The sequence below is a fragment of the Enoplosus armatus genome, chromosome 21, assembly GCF_043641665.1.
Source record: "Enoplosus armatus isolate fEnoArm2 chromosome 21, fEnoArm2.hap1, whole genome shotgun sequence".
NCBI lineage: Eukaryota > Metazoa > Chordata > Actinopteri > Centrarchiformes > Enoplosidae > Enoplosus > Enoplosus armatus.
The window spans coordinates 9,906,152-9,926,448 of record NC_092200.1 but is presented as its reverse complement, the minus strand read 5'-3'; the positions used below and the strand labels follow the sequence as shown (position 1 = coordinate 9,926,448).

The 20,297-nt window shown below is 41.7% G+C and overlaps 1 protein-coding gene across 5 annotated transcripts in view; it reads left to right on the top strand.

Moving 5' to 3' along the window:
* Positions 1–20,297, top strand: part of arfgef1 (ADP-ribosylation factor guanine nucleotide-exchange factor 1 (brefeldin A-inhibited)) — a 49,467-nt gene that overhangs the window by 9,591 nt on the left and 19,579 nt on the right. Inside the window, exons 2-11 of one of the 5 annotated variants that reach the window (XM_070928482.1) lie at positions 7,080–7,110; positions 10,248–10,404; positions 10,589–10,735; positions 11,747–11,926; positions 12,403–12,456; positions 14,605–14,980; positions 15,234–15,359; positions 16,568–16,815; positions 17,153–17,286; positions 19,656–19,688. In XM_070928482.1, coding sequence (XP_070784583.1) covers positions 7,080–7,110; positions 10,248–10,404; positions 10,589–10,735; positions 11,747–11,926; positions 12,403–12,456; positions 14,605–14,980; positions 15,234–15,359; positions 16,568–16,815; positions 17,153–17,286; positions 19,656–19,688 — 1,486 coding nt within the window. Of the gene's footprint in view, positions 1–7,079; positions 7,111–10,247; positions 10,405–10,588; positions 10,736–11,746; positions 11,927–12,402; positions 12,457–14,604; positions 15,007–15,233; positions 15,374–15,975; positions 15,984–16,567; positions 16,816–17,152; positions 17,287–19,655; positions 19,689–20,297 lie in introns of all 5 variants that reach the window. The other 4 variants (XM_070928485.1, XM_070928483.1, XM_070928484.1 and 1 more) reach the window with 4 other exon arrangements.

Here is a 20,297-nt window from a genome sequence, read left to right as displayed (position 1 = left end):
CATTGCTGCATATCTTGGCGTGTTACCGCCACCTGTTGATTTGTGGAATCGTGTGAAACCATTGGCAGGACTGTATCAAGTCACATGCACACATGCAAGCGCACGTGCTTCCTCGTGCAAATGCAGGTGATACATGATGGTGGATTTTTAATATTCCCCACAGACAGTCTTGTGTGTTTAGTTCAGTTAAGTTAGCTCTGCATTCCACCAGCTGCTACTACTTTCCTGTCACTAACAATGAAATGCTCTCACTTCACAATACACTCTTACACCTTGAGGGCCAATTTAGGTTCATTTCATAGAAAAGTGAATCCTTACAATGCTTGAAATGACATCCATTATTTTCCAAATCAGGTAAGGTTCTGTGAAACCTTACTGCCCAGCTGATTAACATTAGTTACTTGCAGCACAAGAAAATGATGACATTACATTTGCTTAATGCACTGTTGCACAAGCACATATTACATAAAGCCAAACACACCCGAGAAGGGGATAGGACCTGTGATTCCAGTGTTAATAGTTCTGGTGAGCTGTCGTCTCCGTGGCAGACACTCCCAGAAGGGTGCTCTGCTGCCGTGGGCTGAGGAATGCTTTGTCACGGCACTAAGGCAGGGTGGCGCCCAGGAAGAAGGAGACGCGAGTTAGCCTGCAAGCAGCCCTTGTCAGCAGTGAGAGACGGGGAGCAGGTTGTTTTGTCATGCCACCTCGAGAAGCAGTCGGACTTTGATGTGATACGTCATGAAAGCAGGCTGCCATTCTGCTTGTATGTGTTAATGGATGTTGTATTTTCCAAAATGCATCATCATGTGTTGTAGTTTCACCCCCCTAGAAAACACTGTAGTCTTAGCCTCTCTGTAGTGTTTATTTATTCAGTCAAGGTTTAATGAATATGCATGCACATCTTTTAGCGGCACTGTTTACTTTCATCCACATAAACTCACATTTGGAGCAATAGGGTGTAAACTGCAATGCTCCAGGGATTTTGGTAGTAGTTGCTGCATGAGGGGAACACATTTCTCATTCACTCTGCTCAGATTTTCCTATAGATATTCGAGGGATTTGAACTGGTAACCCTGCCACAATCCTGCTTCTAACCTTTGGCTCAGGGTTCCCAAATACTTCCTTTGCTGATTCATCAGCCTTATCTATAACAACTGCACATTTGCATCCTAAGAGGCTGACTACACCGTTGTGTACTTGATATCTAACCCGTGATCAGCTTTTGCTGTAGCTCAGTGTAAGTGTGATTGAAGGGATCACTGATAAGCCCCTTTAAAACATGTATTATATAAAGCACTGCAGAAACCTGTCTCTGCTCACTGTCAAGTTCAGCGCCTGAGTGTGATGTTTCCGTCTTTCAGTCTAGATCAGGGTGTGTTCGTCCTAGCTTCTCAGTCACACACTGTCACCTGAAGCTGTGAGGTTGTTGTGCCTGTCTCTCTCATAATAACAGCTCTCCTTCTCATAGGATTTCATTAGCTCTCACATATACATGCAGTACACTACAGTAGTGATCACACAGTGCAACATTGCAGCTGTGTTCCATTATGCCGGCAGAGGTGGCATTTGGTTGTTTTGCGTGAGCTGACTCCGGGCAGAGGTGCTGAAGCTTTTCTCTTGATGTCGTCCTCGTCTCATGTATTTTTCACAGACCGCCTTGTCGTGTTGGTGTCGAATATCAGACGTTGTTGCACTGAGGGACTTAGGCTATTGTGTTTGCTTTAATATGTCTGCCACTAAGGCTGACACACAGGGATGTCACCGCAGTGTAGTCTTCACTAGACATGGAGATATCCAATAATAAATAAAGGGGGATATGTGTCATAATGGTTGGCAGCATTGACTCAGCAACTTTCATGCTTGCCATGGTATCAAGACTGCAGCTGAGGTTGCAGGGCTGAATGTTTTCTGAAATTCAGGAAGTGTTTTATTTCCCCATCAGGAGGACAAAGGCGGTTAATACTTTAGGAGCTACAGTATCATTTGACAGTGGGGAAGTACCTGACTGCAGCGTGTGCCCATACCTGGCTGCATTCATGCATGTCCATTTTGTACAGCTCTCAGAAATCTCCCTCTGCCCACTCTTGCCTTTATCCAGGCTTGGAGACTGCAGTCACTCCAGAGCAGAGTGGAGAAATGATTAGCCAGCTTTTGACTGACCTTCTCCCCAGCTTAGAGGCAGCTTTAGGGGGCCCTTGAATAGATGACAACCTCAGGGTATATGGGACTCTGCACAAACTGAAACCATCGTAAAAGGCTCACGCTTGCACAGTATCTGGACTTGGTTTGCTGGCCTTTGTGGCCACTGCTGCTCAAGTACTAGCAACCGTAGCTCAATGCAATAATACACCAGAGAAATAGGAAATTTCTGTATGTATCTGACCCACTTGTCTCTTGATGATGAAAGAAAAGTTAAATGTAGGCCTAAAATGACTCCACGGGGGGATTTGGTGTGCTGACATTAATGCTCATTTAATGTCTCACTGTCATCTACTGTAAGGATCTGGGTCAAAGTCAGGGTAAGAGGAAAAGGTACCTTGAGGAGGGAAGTGGTCGAGGGCTTAGCAGGCTGCTCTCATACATTATGGAGCTCTCACAGGCTTTGTGTCGAGGTCTGGTCTGGGCAATAGCTCACAGGAGAGCAGGGTGGCTCCCTCTATCTGGTCAGTGAAATAGGTATGTATGCCACTTTCCCACTGGGGTTTGGTAAAAGCAAAGCGTTTTCCTGTTCTGACCTGCTGAAGCATCAACGCAGCAATGATGCTGATGGTACAGAAAAGTGAAGCCTGTAATTCAGTATTAAAAATTATGATTAAAAGATTACAGCAATTTACTCTCATTAACAATGCATTCCCAGTGCATGTAGTTTCTTTGCGTCGGTTTCGACATGCAGAGTGATTGACTTTACAGAAACTTTTCGACTTTTCTGAAAATATGTTTTTAAGATGTAACAGAAGAATTAAGGACGTCTGGAGACATTTTTGCAATGAATATACAGATTTTGGGCTTAGCGGCAGTCTGTGTCTCAAGTTTCAGTTTCACATTTTCAAGGTTTCACTAGTTGATTCCCAAAAGCCCCTCAGTGGGCCCCTGGTCTTTTTCATGCGGACTCATTAGATTGAAAAGTGATGATGAGCCATTCGGTTTCATCTGCATCACTGTCGTCTTGTGTGACAGCAGTGTGGAGGAGGTTTTACCCACTCCACTGAACTTCTGCTTCTGCTGCTGTTGTTGTAGTTTCTCCTCTGATTATACCAGGGCCCTGGGACAAACCAGGGCACAGAACACGGCGTCTTCAAGGTCAGAAGTATTTAGTGTGACTCTGTGCTGCAGAGCTGAGGTAGAGGGAGAGTGGGGTCGGGTTAATAAGTAACAAACGGCTGCCATTTCTCTTTTAGGCTCATGATAGCCTAAAAGTCAAAGCTTGTATTCAGCCAATTATTTTTTTAAAAGCAGACTAACTGGAACACCACAGAACACCAGAAATATCTTTGGAGATATTTTATGTATACAAGCAGATTTAGAGCTTTGCACTTATCCACTTTGTTTTTAAGTGTTTTATTTAAATTGTCCACTAAATTAAATGTGTTACTTTTCTTCTACCCGTAAAGTATTCTCGGGCTCCTGTGCTTATGAATTTTTTAGCCAGTATTTGGTTTATTTTGGGACACTTGATCAGACTATGATGCTTTTCTCTGTCACGTGGCAAATGCAGACTAAAAGACTTTTATACTGGGTTCATTCATGGCAGCATTTGTTTCGATTATATCATAGCTAAATTGGTAAAAATAAGATCTAAATGAATAAATAATTGTTTAGGTTTGCGTGTGTGCTTTCGTCCCACTCGGCTGTGCCTGCCTCCCGGCATATGTCTGCACTGTACAACTGTGTATGTTTGTTTTGAAACTGGTAGCTGGCAGATCAGTCGTGATTCCATAGCTTTAATTTGTGGCTCGCGTCTGCCCAGTCCCAGGAGTATCCCCCACTTATATATCTGTTCTTTCTCACCAACCACCGTTGCCATGGTTTCGCTGTTCAAATCCTGGGGTGACAATTCCTCATCAACACTCTCCTGACACACCAAGCTAATTATCTGACAGTTACTTACACAGTCAATATGACAATCCCCACCCCTCCCATCAAACTGTCTGCCTGTATGCCTGCCTGCTTGTCTCCTTGTTTGACTTGTGTATTTGCATAAATCTGATAACTTCGCGCTTCAGAAATCATATGACGTGAAGCTAATATTAAAAGCGGAAATGCCTGGGTCAGTGCTTGTTTGTAATTTCACACATCCTGGAAGAGAGACCTCTAGAGTCCTGCTGTAACTTCTATATGATGGACTACAGAGCAGCAGACATACACAGACACTAAGCAGAGCCGGAGAGAGACACGCATGCTGCTTTTTCTTTCACTGTAGTGTGCAGTGCAGTGTGATATTGCACTACTTTCCTCTTGGGTCCAGCTCTGTGATGTTGGGCTTTGTCTAGCACTCCAGTTAGAGTAAAATGGTGGCTGGGAGAGATAAAAGATTGGATTGTACTGATTATTCACTGTGGTAGAAAAAAAAGCAGATTGGTTGTCAAGAATCTCAGAGTTTGAAGGGAATACGCGGAGCAAGAGGATTGTATTCATGAATATTCATGAGTATCATAATACAGTATTCATGATAGGGATAATTGGTGCTGATTAATGGATTAGTCGATCAACAGAAAATTAATGACAACAATTGTAGTCATTTATTAAGCAAAAAATGCAAAACATTTGCTGGTTCCAGCTTCTCATATATGACATTTTCTCTGTTTTATGTTATTGTAAATTAAATACTGTTTAAAACAAGCAATTTGACGATGTCACCTTGGATTCTAAGAGCTTATGATGGGCATTGCTCAGTGTGGTTTCACATTTTATAGACTAATCACAAACAAGTCATAGATTCATCGATAATAAAGATAATTTTTTGCAGCCGTAGTGATAAAACCACTGACTTTGAACAATGGTATTTGGTACAGGTGATACGGTATAATACATGTACGGTCGGGACAAAAGGCAGCAGTAAAAGTAGTTCATAGGTACTTACTGTTTAAGTCAACACCTCTCGCTTAGCAACCAAAACTTATTCATAAAATAATGGCTTTAAAAAAGAATCTGCAGTGAGGCAGCTGTGATGGTGTGCTCAAGAGGAAAGCGCATAAAACAAACACAGTGTAATGAGAGGTTTTCCAAAAATGTTCCCTACAATAAAAACCAAAAGGTCAAAGCCAATATGAGCAAGTTGTCATCATTACACAAGTTCATTAGCAGAGCCTAGCATCTCTCAGCACATTCGCTTTACATCTCTCCATCTGTGTGTGTCTATCTTTCATCTCTCTGTTGTTGTTGTTGTTGTTGTTTGTTAAATCTGATGCTTCGTACACACCGACTGCATCAGTCTGTTGAGCTGAAACATCTATTAATTTCAGACTGAACGCTGCCCCTCCATCCGTCCTTCTGTGGCAGCTGAAGTGCGTTTCAGGCAAATCATCCGTTTGTCCATCACGTGTCAAATTTAGTGCAAATACAAGAAGTGTTGGAATATCTACTTTTTTTGTAGCCACTAGAAAAATCATCATATTTGGAAACAGGTTTTCACATTCATGTGAGCACTGAAATGATTATTTGATTAGTTGGTTGTAGTGTTTGCTATGTGGAGTTTTCTTTGTCATCTATGATAGTAAATTGAATACCATTGAAGGCTTGAATTTAGTCCTTTACCCTACCTGGATCTATCAGCTCGTTCAGATTTGTTGCCGAGGGCAACAAAGCCATCATAACACTCAGTTGATGCACACACAAGTTACAGCACAGAACTGAAAGATAGACAAGACTTGGGTCAAGGGTCCACAGTCCAGTTCAGTCTGTCTCGGGATAATGACAAGAAAAGATGACAAGATGATGTGTGCTTGGATGTCAGATTTTTGGATCCACAGGGACTCGGAGCAGTTTCACACGAGTCCTGTTGGCCAATTATGACTGCATATATGTAATGGATGTATAAATCAGCATCAGACCAAATCAAAAACGACACTTGGCTTTACTTCTTCTACTCATGACTTTTTCCCCTCATGTCCCTCATGGGTAGTACAATAACACAGGGTTGAAACCAGCCTTAATTTAATTCCACGGAGTGTTAAGTGCTAAATATTCTTGCCAAGTGGATTTCTTTGAAAGGACCGTTAGCCTTCCAGCAGTGAAATAATTGGGCTGTCATTGCATTACTGGGGTTTTTCCCAACCATCACAGGCTGGTGCAATTCTGTGAGGACTTTGCCGATTGCCACTGTGTTTTAAAAGCTTCCTCAGTGAAGGCCCCCTTTAATGTCTATTACCAATTGGCCTCTCTTTCGCTCGCTCTCGCTCTATTTCTGTCTCTTTCTCTCTCATCCCTCTCTCTGTGTGTCTGTCTCTCTATTTTTTTTCTGCTCTTCTGTGCCAGTACTCAGCAAGTTCATGCAATTGCTTTCATGCTTGGAGATCTGTGAAATAAACACAAATGTTGAATAATGATTAAATTTTTTGGGGCCGAGCTGCGGCTGAGGCAATACATTAACCAGGCTCCTCTCTGCTCTGTGGTGGGACGTCAACAAGGCCATCGCCATGACGACACAATGACATCCAGGCACACATTTTTCTGCTTGAATACTTTTTAACACAAGTGTGTCTGAAATATTACTCTATTCTTGCATCTAGAGTACGGAAAGTGTCAGATATGTGCTGCTATATGTACTATAAGTGTCACAGCACAGCATGGAGCCTAATCCTCTGGGAAATTGGTGGCTGCTCTTCAGTTCCTAAAAGGTTCAGAAAAACATCATCTGATCTCATGTGCAAATACTTAAATTGTGCTTTCAGGAGTTTTTAGAGAAGACTCTCTAAAAACAGCCCTTTATAACTAAGTCGAACCCTCTGCGCTGCCGGGCCTGATATGTGCTCCACTCCCCATGGTATCATTAGCTGAGTAAAATACATCAGAATTTACATTCCCCAAGGGACATACTTGCTTAATTTAACATCTCTTCCCTTCCTTTTTTTTCATTTCAGAGGAAATCAAAGAGGAATCAGAAAAATTAAGGTAAGCAATTAATCGCATAACGCAACACACACAACATATTGAGGGCCATTAAATGGGTTTTGTCTCTCTGTCTGCATGCTCAGGCACTGTAAAATTCATAGCTCAACTGCAAGCCTCTCTGTTGCTTTCTCCTGTGTTCAGACTAGTAAAGGGGATTAGAACAGTGTGTGTGTGTGTGTGTGTGTGTGTGTGTGTGTGTGTGGGCACGCACAGCCTCTAGTGTGTTTTTGTTTGTGTCTCTCTGCCTGGCCTGTTCCCAACAGCCCCTTGCCTTCTCATTAATGGCTTTCTTCACGAACCCCTGCCTAATGCTGAACTTGTTTTTGAGAGTCTGTGTGTGTGTGTGTGTGTGTGTGTGTGTGTGTGTGTGTGTGTGTGTGTGTGTGTGTGTGTGTGTGTGTGTGTGTGTGTGTGTGTGTGTGTGTGTGTGTGCGCGTGCTTGTGCATGGGCTGCCAAGCAACGTGGGCTTTGGAATGAAACGTAGCATGAGTGCCACCTCTCCTCTTCCCAATCCTTTCTTCCTCCTGCCGTTTCATTTCTGTTTCCCTCTTACATTTTTTATCCCTCATCGTTTTCCCTCTCACACCCTCCTTCTGTCCTCCATATTCACTGTCCATTATTTCTCTCCAGCTTTTCCATTCTCTCCAAATTAGCATTACCAGTAACCAACTTCATTCAAATTTTGCCCTTAAGGTTAGGACTACTAGATCAAGGATAGATAGATGTAGAAGCTGTGTGCAGCCACACCCAACTCATACAAACGCTGCTGCTTTTGGATTCATCTCAGGTACTTTACAACTCTCACCGAGTTTTGATGTTATATGGATGCAATACTCTAGCAGCTCTACCCAGGAATACAGACATACTTTTTTGTGAGCCTGTAGTCCTGTTTAAATGGTTTCCCTTTGTGCATTCATTCTGTACCATAATCGCATATGAGGCGAGATATTGAAAATCTCAACAGTAGCTGTGGGCAATATCTATCACAGTATATGTAATTTTCTATCACTATAGAAATATACATCTTGATATAATATATTTTCTGTAAAATCAATTGAGAAACTAAACAGTAGATAAAAGGACCAGATGGTTATTAGCACTTGGAAATATTACCAATTTAACTGTGATATTTTAAAAGCACACCTACATATTGCTATATAGAGATATAATGTGGGAATCTATTGGTGCTTTAGGAAATGCTTTCAAAATACATTGTAAAGTGAATGTGAAGACCGAACAAATGGAGTGATTTGCTAGAGAAAATGCAGCCACTTACTGTAACACCACCTTAAAGACCTGGAAAAGAAAACATTTAAGATCTACAAAACAATCTGCTCTCAAGGTCCCTTTACTCACTTGTTCTGGAGCTTTCAGCTGTGTCACATAGTCTTCATCAGCAGATCAAGTTTGCTCAGTTTTCACAGAATTGTAGATGAAACTTTACCCTTATTCTGAACACTTCTCGTCCATGTTGGCCTAGACGTGACCGTTTGATACAGTACGGTTGAAAGCTCCAGAGCAAGAGAGTAAGTGGACCTTGAGTAGAGGCAGGGTTACGATTAGACTTTTGTCAGCTGCTATTTCCAAGGTCAAGTATGAACTGTCAAGCTCAAAATTTAAGATACATGTCAATATTACAATAACCCAATACCAGACGACATTTAATCATATATCATGATATTGATTTTATATTGATTTACTGCCTTACAAATCTCTCTTACCTTCCATGGCAAAATATGTGCAGCTAGCTTCAAATGAAGCACCCCAAGATAGCGCCAGGGAGTCGTAGATGAGGACCTGGCTGTCTGACAGTTAATGGCCATATTATGTTTTATAAGCAGGCTAAGTCTGACGCTGGGCTGATTATAAGGCAGAGAGCAGGCCAGTTGACATTAAGCAGGGAGTCCAGAAATAAGCCAGAGGAGAAGAGCTCCCTGCAGACACGCAGCACAATAGCGGCGAGAGATGGAGACTGGGTCAAAACATACAGATGAGCCAAACAGAGTGGATGCTCTTTGCTGAATCACAGCTGCACTTTGATCTCGTTGTCTAAAAGGTTTTGAAAAGGCTGTGAAACGGATTTACTTTTTTCTAAATTGCTACGTTTACATATTTGTTCCATAGCTTATTCCCTCTCCAATTCCTCTTTAATTCATGCTACTCGATGCCCGTTTCCTCCTTTTGTTTTCAGATATCTTGTACTATTTTTTTTTTGTTCCCTTCCTTTACTAAGCTCCTCACTCTTCCTCCCTTCTTCTGTTTCTCTCTATGATCTCTTGATCTCTCTCTAATTCCTCTTTAGTTCATGCTACTCGACGCCTGTTTCCTCTTTTGTTTTCAAATAGCTCTCATTATAAGATTTTCTCCCCTTTCCCTTCTTTTACAAGCCACTTCATCCTTCCTCTCTTCTTGTGTTTCTCTCTATGATTGTGCCCAGTGAGGTCGTCCCTCTAAGAAGAGCTGAAGTCATCCTTTTTCATTGCCAAGACATAAACAATGCAACCCCTCCCTCTCTATCTGTCTCCCTCCCTCCCTCCCTTTCTCTGCTCCTCTCTTATTCCAGCATGTGCAGTCTGGGTGTGGTGGTTGTACTTGGGGGATGCTGTAGACACATGGCTGCTGCAAGCAATGGTCTATATGTTATGTCAAAAAAAATATAATAGCTGTATCATTTGATTTAAGATTTAGTCTGTGGCCAGGAGATGCTTTGTCAGCATGAACACATGGCAAAGTCTGGGCCTGAATAACAAACCTCTGGGATTAGTAGCCCTACCTAAGAGAGATCAAGTGAAATTTAAAGCAGTCAGGCACTACATTAAATTCAGTATAATAAAGACTTTCGTTACTCTGCATTTCCCCTGAGGAACGTTTTTAAGGTTTAGCACGTTTAATGTCCTGTTACAATGGTGGATGAGAAGAGGTTGTTCTGTACAGTGAAACATGCCATTCTTGGCACTCACTTTTTCATGCACTGTTAGTCATGCATGGAAGTCGAGGGGAGTGTGAGTATGTCAGGCTGATTTTTGAACCCTGCTTCTTTTCCAGTGACTCCGGTTGACAGACTGGACCGTGTGATCACTGTGTTTATCTCACAGCCTCTATCTCTTTTTGTTTTTTTTCTACTGTTCCTTCCTAGTCCGCCCACTGGAGACGGCAAATCGGGTTCCAGCACTTTACCGCCAATCAAATCAAAGACCAACTTCATTGAAGCCGACAAGTACTTCTTGCCGTTTGAGCTGGCATGTCAGTCCAAATGTCCCCGCATCGTCATCACCTCGCTCGACTGTTTACAGGTCAGTGGCAGGACAAGTTGGACTGCAGACCCCCGAATGTTTGCTTGACTGTTTCTATATGGCTAATATTTTCAGTCATTGTGCAGATATTGTCATGACAATAAAGGCTAGCTGGTCATATTGTCATGCATCACAAGTTGTCTTTGTATGTGTGTGTGAGTTTGCATATTTATATGCCTTGTAGAAGCTGATAGCGTACGGCCACCTGACAGGCAGTGCCCCGGACAACACGGCCCCGGGCAAGAAGCTCATCGACAGGATCATTGAGACCATATGCGCTTGTTTCCAAGGGCCGCAGACTGATGAGGGTGTTCAACTACAGATCATTAAGGTGTGCTGCTGTCCTCGTCTTCTGAAGCATCTCAGTTCATTACACAGATACTTAACCAACTTCAGAACAGTTTAATTGGCCATCACAGTTTCTCAAAAGCGAATCAATGAATTCACAACACTATAAGTAGCTGCTTTTTGGTTACTGCAGACAATCCTGATGGGCTATTGTTTTAAGACAAACATTGTTTCAGCTCATGAATCAATATGCTATTTGAAAAGACTAATTTAGTTGGTGTGTGATTATGGTGATAATTTAAAGGCTAACATGGCGATTTAAAGTGTGCAGTGGAGATTGTAGTAATCAGTAGCCATTTTGCCCATCTTCCACACCAAAATAAACAGTGTAATTATATGTATAGCATTTGTATCTGTAAACGTTTTGAAACAACAATAGTAATGAAAGATTCTTCTAGATATATGTATTTTTTTATTTGTTTGTTTTGTCGTTGCTGCTGGAGAATGGCAGTGACACACACAGCATAAAGGCTGCCTGATGCCTTTTGTAGCTAAATCTGGTTTGCTGGATTTTCGTCCTGTAAGCACTTAGTACAAATGATGTCTTTCTTGTGATCTTTTAGTCTTTGGTGCTGCACTGACAACTTGACATTTTTCCCTCATATGTAAAATCTATGTGTTAGAAATCCACACTTAAAGAGTCATGGAGGTGTTGACCAGTTCCTGAGCAGGTCAACTACCAGCGGGTCTCAAAAGATTCAGGGCTCTTTTTGACACTGACTTGTAAAATTTCCAGAGCATTTATGGAGTAAAGCACACGTGAAAAAGGCCTCAGAGACATTTGACATTTGAGTGATAAGGTTACATGTTCAAAAGTTTTCCCATGGCCCATCTGAAATACTTTAAAATAACTTTAAACATGTATGTAATGTAATGTAAAGTAAGTCACAAAAAATTTAAAATGGTGTGTAAAAATTCTGCTTTAAAAATCACCTTAACCTGCCTCTACTACGTTGACACCTCCTTTCTTCCCTTTCTTTACTCCTTCTTCCAGGCTCTGTTGACAGCGGTGACCTCTCAGCACATAGAGATCCACGAGGGCACCGTGCTGCAGGCCGTCCGCACGTGTTACAACATCTACCTGGCCAGCAAGAACCTCATCAACCAGACCACAGCCAAGGCCACACTCACGCAGATGCTCAACGTCATCTTTGCACGCATGGAGAACCAAGCAGTATGTCCAACTCTCCGGAAAGCATTCACTTATAACACTGAATGCTGTTTGTGTAGAAAGACACACAAAAGTTAGAAAGAGGGCAACTCCTCCCTTGAGCCATTCTCAGATGAAATCTGACACTAAACATGCTTTCAGGATCAAACAAACTGCAATTTTTAGACTCAAAAATCTGCAAGGTTGCAGTTTAAACATGCTGCAACAAATTAGCAATATGTAAAGCTGTTTTGGCATGGAGTCAGATTGGAGTGTAATATAATGAAAGACATTATATTCTGTGGGAAAGCTTTCTGCTTGATGGTTTACTCAAACCACCTATTCCTGATTGAATTTAAGTCTACTGTTTGCTTTGTGTCCAGAGGGACAATTTAGGTGTTGCCTTCAAAAAAAAAGCTTGCTCTAATGTCATCTTTTTCTTTTTGAATGACACTTTTCCCCTCCTCACCTGCCTCCCTCCCTTCCTTTTGGACACATAGCTTACAAATCACAAGCTATCTTGGTCTCTGGCCTCCAGAAAGCGTGACCGCCAGGTAAAGCGTGCAGGACTGCCGTGACTTGCCTGATCAGAACTCTTAAACTCTTCTTCTGTGTATCTGTGTTTGCGCATTAAGCTTTCTCCTCATCCATTCATGCACTCATCCGTTCTCTTCCTTTGCTCCTACACTGCACAGGAGCAGGTATGCTGTGTACTTTTTCCACCATATGCTTGCCGTGGCTTTTGTTGACTTGCCTACAAATCATCTTGCTTTCCCAGCACCAATTTACATTCTAGTTTACCTTCACACCTGGGCGTGGTAAATGCTTTATCGCAGGTCAGCTACGCCTGTCTCATTCCTGACAGCGTTTTGTTGTGTTTCCTTTCTCCAAAGGCCTAATATAGTTCTTTTAGAACAATGAGTGACTGGTATTGAGTCAGACACAGACGGAGAAATATAAAGAAGCAGTCAGGGGTAGAGATAGAGAGACAAGGCAGACTTTGAGGCAGAGGCCTATTGTTGTGTTGTCACTGCCTGCATAGTGTTGTGCTGCTACACAGGGAGATCCACTTTCGGTGTTTGTGTGTAGATGTATCCTCCTGACTGCAGCTCAGCGTGGTATGATCACACACGCACGCGCACACACACAGTGTTTGTCTCGCTCACTCTCACACAGACTCAGCCTTCTCTATCTGACTGAGGTGGCATTTAAATAATGAGCTTAGTTTGTTTGCGCTGCCTTGCCTGTCCCCTCCAGCCGAGGTGCGTTGTCTGGCCTTGTTACTGTTGCTCATATTCAATACTAATTGTTTCATTCAGAATGCTGCGTCATTGAATTGAGTTGCTTACATTTAAATGTGACAATAGGAGCAGGCTCATTTAATTAGAGTCGAACAGCTTCTGGAAGTGTGTTTTTTAAAAACAAGTCATAATGGGTTTAATAAAGGGAGTTTGTGTGTGAAGTAGCTGTGAAATGCAGTTTTTGGTTTGCTTTTTTCGAAGGGGAGATAAGACTGAGTATATGTCACTGAAACAAATTCACATTTGCCATCAGTGTCCCTGCACTTGACAGATTTATAGTGTTAATTACAGTTATTAATTGAAAAGCTAGTCTGCTGTATATAGAAGGAACACCATCTATCATCACTGTTTTGTAAATGTGTCACACTGTTTATATTTCCATCTGTAACCCATGTCTCTCTTTAGTTACTGTGCTTTTTCCTCTTCAAGTCACTCAAGTCTTTAATTTATTTATTTTTTTTAACATTTATGCCCGACAAATCTACAAATGCACTTGAATTGAAAATGCACCATGGGCTGTTGTTAATTTAGCTTGGCTGAGAGAACTTCCACCGCTTGTAATTGTTTGCTCTCTTTTTTGGAACTTGTATTCTTGTTTGCCATGAAATAGTGAAGTGTGTAACTGTGCGTATTCTTCTCTCTAAGATCAGCACTAGAGATTTTACTCAAAACCAAACTTTGCCTCTGCCATGAAGCAAATCTATTATCTGAAATAATAATCACTAACATCACATGTTCTTTAGGCCACAGCCGTGTGCAAATGTCTTTTGACCCACTTTTAGCTCATGACCTACCAAGCTAAAGCATAGCAACTCTTTCCAGTACTCCATATCAGAAGCAGTGGTAACACATGTCAGCCATGACGCATCAGCCAGGACACGGCTGAATGAGCCATTTTCCATCAGAAATACCTTCTGCCACCAGCCGACTAAAATAGATCCAGTTCATACCAGCCAGCATGAATCGATTCCACAAAGTTTGTCTCATTGCTGTTTTAGTAGCATGTCCTACTTCTCAGTGAGTGCGCATTCATATACATTTCCATAAGAACACACATCTAACGTATGCTGGCACACTCTAGATGTTAAACAATCTTGATAAAAAATGTAAGAACTGTTGTCTTTTGCTCTCTGCTTTGACATCTGGAAGTGTTGTGGCTCTGCTGTGGGTTCAGTGAGCCCTCAGGGAATCTAGACAGGTTGTTCAAACTTGTAATTGCTGTTATGAGTTTGTTTACACAGTCTTAACCTGTCTTTTTCTGTGTGTGTGTGCGTGTGTGTTGCATGTGCCTGTTCTTTGAATGCTTTTGCTGTTTGTTTACTGTCCGTGTGCTGTGTGTGTTTGTTTTGTTTTTATTTTTTTGTGTACGTGTGTCACCCCACCCCCCCCACCCCCTCACAGCTGCAGGAAGCAAAGCAGCTGGAGAGAGAACGTCACCGGCAGCACTCCCCGGTTACCCAGCACACCGAGCCAGACTCCCCTCAGCTCCAGACTCACAACCACCCGCCGGCCAAGGGTCTGACCCAGGAGGCCAACGGGCCCGTCACCCCTCCAACTCCCAGCATCACCATCCCATCCACCCCGTCCACCCCCTCGACACCCGCCCCGGAGGACAGCAGCAGGTCTGTTTCTGGGGAGCAGGAAGAGCAGAGGGAGCAAGAGGAGCAGGGAGAGGAGGGGCCAGTCTACGAGAGCCCAGATCCAGAAAATGGTTCTGACTTCTGCGTGGCTGAAAACGAACAGACTGAGGCAGATCAAGCCACCGCAGCAGCACAGAGTAAGACTGCTTACAGAGATTTATTTGTTATTAATTTATATTTTATTTTATTTGAATATGCTCAAAAACCTCACTCTAGACATTTTGTGCAATAGAAAAGAAAGCAGCCAGAACCAGTGTTTACTGTTGCAAACACTTGATACCACATTCAGCACTTCAATGGCTCATTCACTGAGAGTGGTGTAGAATATGAAGAGCGAGATTAAAAATAGTCTGTCAGTCACTGTGTGTGTGTGCGTGTGTGTTTGTTCAGACGCAGCAGCCCAGCAGCATCCAGAGGCAGGTGAAGAGGAGGACGAGGAGACCCCAAACTATGAGGAGAAAGCCCAGGAAATCGTCCAGAGTATTCTGCAGGAGGTGGTCAATACTGTTGCAGGAGGTGAGATGGGTTCTGTATGCAGTATAAAATATTAAAATGGCGGGGGCTAATTGTGCCCTGAGAGTGTCCACAAATCATAATTACCTTTATTTATAGGCACATTTGTAAAACTGATGTTGTAGGTGTCATTCAAGTATTTTTTTACAAAATAAAAGCACAACACAAAAGAAATGATTACTTGTACAATCCACCTTAAAGTATCTGTTATGTGAGAGTATTTGTCAGGGTGCCTTAGCAGCTCAATAAAAAGCAGGTTCAAGTACTACAGCCACAACTCCCCCACTGCTCTTTGTTCAGGGCAGCTCCTTGAGCCCTTTTCAGTTTGCTCACCCTTTGTTTGGTGTCTTTGACATTTCTGTTGAATACGCTACAGATTTGCAAATGTAGTGATCTAGCAGAATGCAGCTCAGCCGTGGAGTCAGACACATGTATGATTTCTCTTCCCATTATTTGCACATTCTTAAATGCATTCGGAAAAGTGAGAGAGGTGCACTTAACTGATTATACAAGCTGCACCTCAGCAAACAAGTGACAAGTGACTGTGCTTCCAGGCTGGTGCCTTTTAGTTTAATAAATAACAAGCACCTCTCTGGGTACAAAATGTGTCTGAAAGGAGACTCAAAAGTCTGTAAACCTGGCCCCTCTGTAATGAAATAACATCCCAAGTTCCTGGGAAGCTGCACTATAATTTTAGGTCAGGTCAAGCTCCCTGAAGTTCCCTTAGATGCTGACAAAAACAAGGCAAAGCACTCTGTCTTTGTGTGCAAAAGTAAAAAAAAGCCTTTATTTTTCTATGGCTGAAAAAAAAAAAAAAAGCTTTATTAACTTGTACACACAAAAGAATATGCTTTGGCTTCCTTTTTCAAATACACTTTTACCCTTGAGCAGCAATTTGACAAACAGGCTTTAATGGTCGCGGGGAACATTGAGCAGAAATGCACTCTAGTATCCTCTCTGAACCTTGATGTTCTCTTAGATGCTGCTGAACATGCTACTTGCTTATGTGCTGCTGTGATTTTTTTTCTCTTTGTACTTGACCCGGAACATCACGTCAAACTCCAGATTAAGATCTGACAGTTTGATGTTGCCTTGCTGGTCATAAAACATGTAGTCCTTGTCTAGGATGTGTCAAGGTGTTTAAGTATCTTCATATTGAGACTAGAGGTCACTTTCAATCTAACTCCTCCCTGCTCCATCATCATCCACAGGGAACTGCTTGGACCCCACAAACCTTTGCTCTGACACCAAGGAAGCTGGTGGCGAGGGCGAGCCGGCAGAGTCGGAGCCGGCTGATACGGTGACAGAAGGGACCCAGAGGTCCCTGGAGGACGAGGGCACCCTGGGTAGTGACAGCGAGCATGTCCATGCCAACGGCATCCCCGGCACGCCTATTTCTGCCAGCTTCACCCCCTCGCTGCCTGATGACAGACTGTCTGTCTCGTCCAATGACACTCAGGTGAAGGACGGAGCAGAGTTCTGGAGACGAAGCATGCTAAAGATTTGTTGCACATTACATCTTTGTTATAAGTTTAAATCAAAGTAAGATCTACTGCTAAATGTAACAGCAGAATCAGTTCACTCCACTCAAAAATATTTGGTTATTTATGATGTAACATTTTGGCCCTGCTGAATAGATGTACTGGCTGAGAGTCTGGACTGTGAGGACTATTAATCACTAATAGACCTGGAGGCTTATAATCCTACACTTGTGGTGTTTAGGAGGCTGGTGGATGTGAGATCCAGTGAAAGAAGATGTTGCTAACTGCACACTGACTGTTTTTGTTTCTCTGTAGGAATCAGGAGCAGCACCGGGCCAGCCGCCAGGTGCAAAATTTTCCCACATCCTCCAGAAAGATGCCTTCCTTGTCTTTCGCTCACTCTGCAAGCTGTCAATGAAACCGCTGTCAGATGGACCTCCTGATCCTAAGTAAGAGTTCATTGCAGCTTCAGCTTGGTCTTTTAAAATGTCATGGATTGTTTCTAAGCTTTTTCTAAGTGTTTTGTACACAAAAACTGTACGAGACACATTACACAATGGAAGAAGAAACAGGCTGTAGTCTGACAGAGAAATAACACAGTTGATAATAAGTGCTGGTTGGATTTGTGAATAGCTGCATACATTTACTTTGCTTTCATTTCTAACAACATTGATTCACTTAAGAATAATTTATGATTGAACTCCCAGAAAGTGAATTTGAGTGAATTTGTAATGGTTAGTGAAAGTCTTTGACACTGATAATGGCTCTTACCTGCAACACAAGATAGATAGACTGAAATAAGTGTGCTATTTATGAGTGCTGCTCTGCTGCTTAACTGATAAGACATGCACTTTTTAGTTGCTTTGGATTTAAGTTGAAATGAGTAGTTGATTATTTGGTCAGTCAACCAACAGAAAATTAATCAGCAACAATTTTCATTATTGATTAATCATTTAAGTAAAAATTGTTTTCTTAGTAGTTTCTGATAATAAACTGAATATCTCTGGGTTTTGGACTGTTGGCCTGACAAATTTGACTTATTTAAACTTGTAATTGAGATTTCTCAATATTTTCTGATATTTTAAAGACCAAGCAATGAATCTTTACTCAAGAAAATCAGAGATTAATAAGATTAATCAATAATTAAAATGATAATTAGTTGCAGCTGTACCAAAAGTAAAGGCTGCACAAAACCTTAACTTTAACTCTTTTAACTTTAAACATTTTGCCACCAAATTACCAACAGCAAACCTTTACACCTGATAAAGTGGAACTTCCTCTTCATGGTTCTGCCACATAACCCAGTTCATAGTGGAGGAAACATAATTTGTGTTAATAACTTGTAATCACCATTTTAGATGGGCTCACTCACAAACTTGTTTGTAAATTTGTTCTCTGTTATTCTTTGCTAGATATTTTCCAGCTTTTGTTCCTAAACACATCAGTCGTTGAAGGTCATATTGTACTCTGAAAATCGGTTGATGACAAGCAGTTTGTTATATGGCTGATGAATTTTGAGTGTAGTAATATGCTCTACAGTTAGCCAAGCCACTGTGGACACCCCCTTTATTGCTGCGGTTATTATTCTGTGTGAGTGTGTTGGGTATAAGAATAGACATGAGTCATGGTTTAAAATGAGGATTGCTCCAGTGATAACAGTAGTGTTTTGATAAATGGTGATGACGGAGACAATGAGGCATCTCTCAGCATTTTCTGAATCACTTCCTGGTTTCAAGAAGCACAGAATCCCAAAGCACCAGAAAGGGGAAAAATAATCAGATTTTGCCTTCATTCAATATTACTTCTGACCACGCTCTGCTTTGCCAAAATAGAGGCATTTGATTGGCTCCTCCTGATAGCAGCAGCTTTTGTGAAACAGGATTTCCTGAATCTGGTTTCTTTGTATTGTTTGTTTAATGTTCTATTTATCTAATCGTTTCAATGTTTTATGTTAGTTGGCAAAACATAAGCTCAGTCCACTTGAATAGCGTTCGGAAATGAATGTTGTGCAAGAGATGCAAGAGAGTAGTGTGTGTTTGTGTGTCTTCTGAAGGCCATGTCAATTACTTCAACACTGATGTGCCATGTCACAGCCAGAAAGAAACCTTTTACCCTCCTAACAAGGCTGCTCTGCGTGATGCTTCACTCTCTGTCTCACACACACACACACACACACACACACACACACACACAGCACCCAGGCTGAAAAGCTGCATTATCATTACCTCAACTATCAGGATTATTATGTGCCTGTTATGGGACATCTGTGGTGATTTATAGTACAAAATGTACAAGATGTACAAAAAGATTAAAATTTTTACATTAAGGGTTGATTCAGGTACTCAAATCCAAACGAATATAAAATATGTATATGTGTTAAATATGGATGCATCCTCTTTACCAGGATCACACCAGACTGTTCAAATCTGACATAAATGTCAGCGTGTAGTCCTGACCATACTCTGTTTAGTTAAGTTGTTGTGGTTCAAACATACTTTCAAAATTATATGAAATGACGTGAGTCATGTCAGCCTCTATAATGCCCCAGAAGTGGCTATTTTGATTGAACTCGCAAAAAAAAGTAACAACTTTCTGGTCTGTAGAATTATGGTTAATGTAGTCTTTTATTCAGCACTTAGAATTTAGATTTTTCTGTGCATCCTGTTACCATTACCTAAATAATGAATAAATGACAATATTATACATATTGTATTTTACTTTGATCAGTTTCTACTCTTAAAGTTTAACAGTTTAACTATTGATATATATTACCAATAATAATTTTTTCTCTTTCTCTTTTGTTTTTCTTGCTCTATAGACAATTTACCATGAGAATGAATGTGTACGTTACGTAAGTAGCCCTTTTTTGCGGGGGGGGGGTCCATATTCTTGGGCACTTGCAGAAGAAGTAGTGACATATTTTTATTGTGCCACATAAATCCTACTTTGTCTGCTAGCCAGAGATGGAAGACATTGCAGTGAAGCAGCCAATCTCAGCATATAAAGTAGCTGAAAGTATGCTTTTTTGAGCTCCAGTTTTTCTGTCCTGCTGCTGCAGAGAAACAGTTCAGACAAGCTGAGGCTCTACACGCAGAGGAGCTTTGATTTAGTTGCTCTATCATTTCTTTGATGGCTGTTGAAGATTTTAACTCTCAGATGGGGAGAGATGCGGTATGATGTGGTCTCAGTGTGCATTACGCTGCTGCTTCTTTGAGGTGTAACGTCACTTGAAGGACAGATCATTTGCTCATAAGTACTCGTTTTTTTGTGAGGCTTCTGTCTTTTTATCGCTGAATGTATTGTATCTCTGAAGTGTTAGTGCTCATCAGATTGGACGATGCGTTCCTAGAGTCTTCAGCAGATGGCTGGAAATAGTCCCTCAACTTGTTTTATGTAGGAGCCAGCTTCACACTCAAAGGGTTAGGGTATTTAGTACAGAGTAAGAGCTAAAGATACAGAC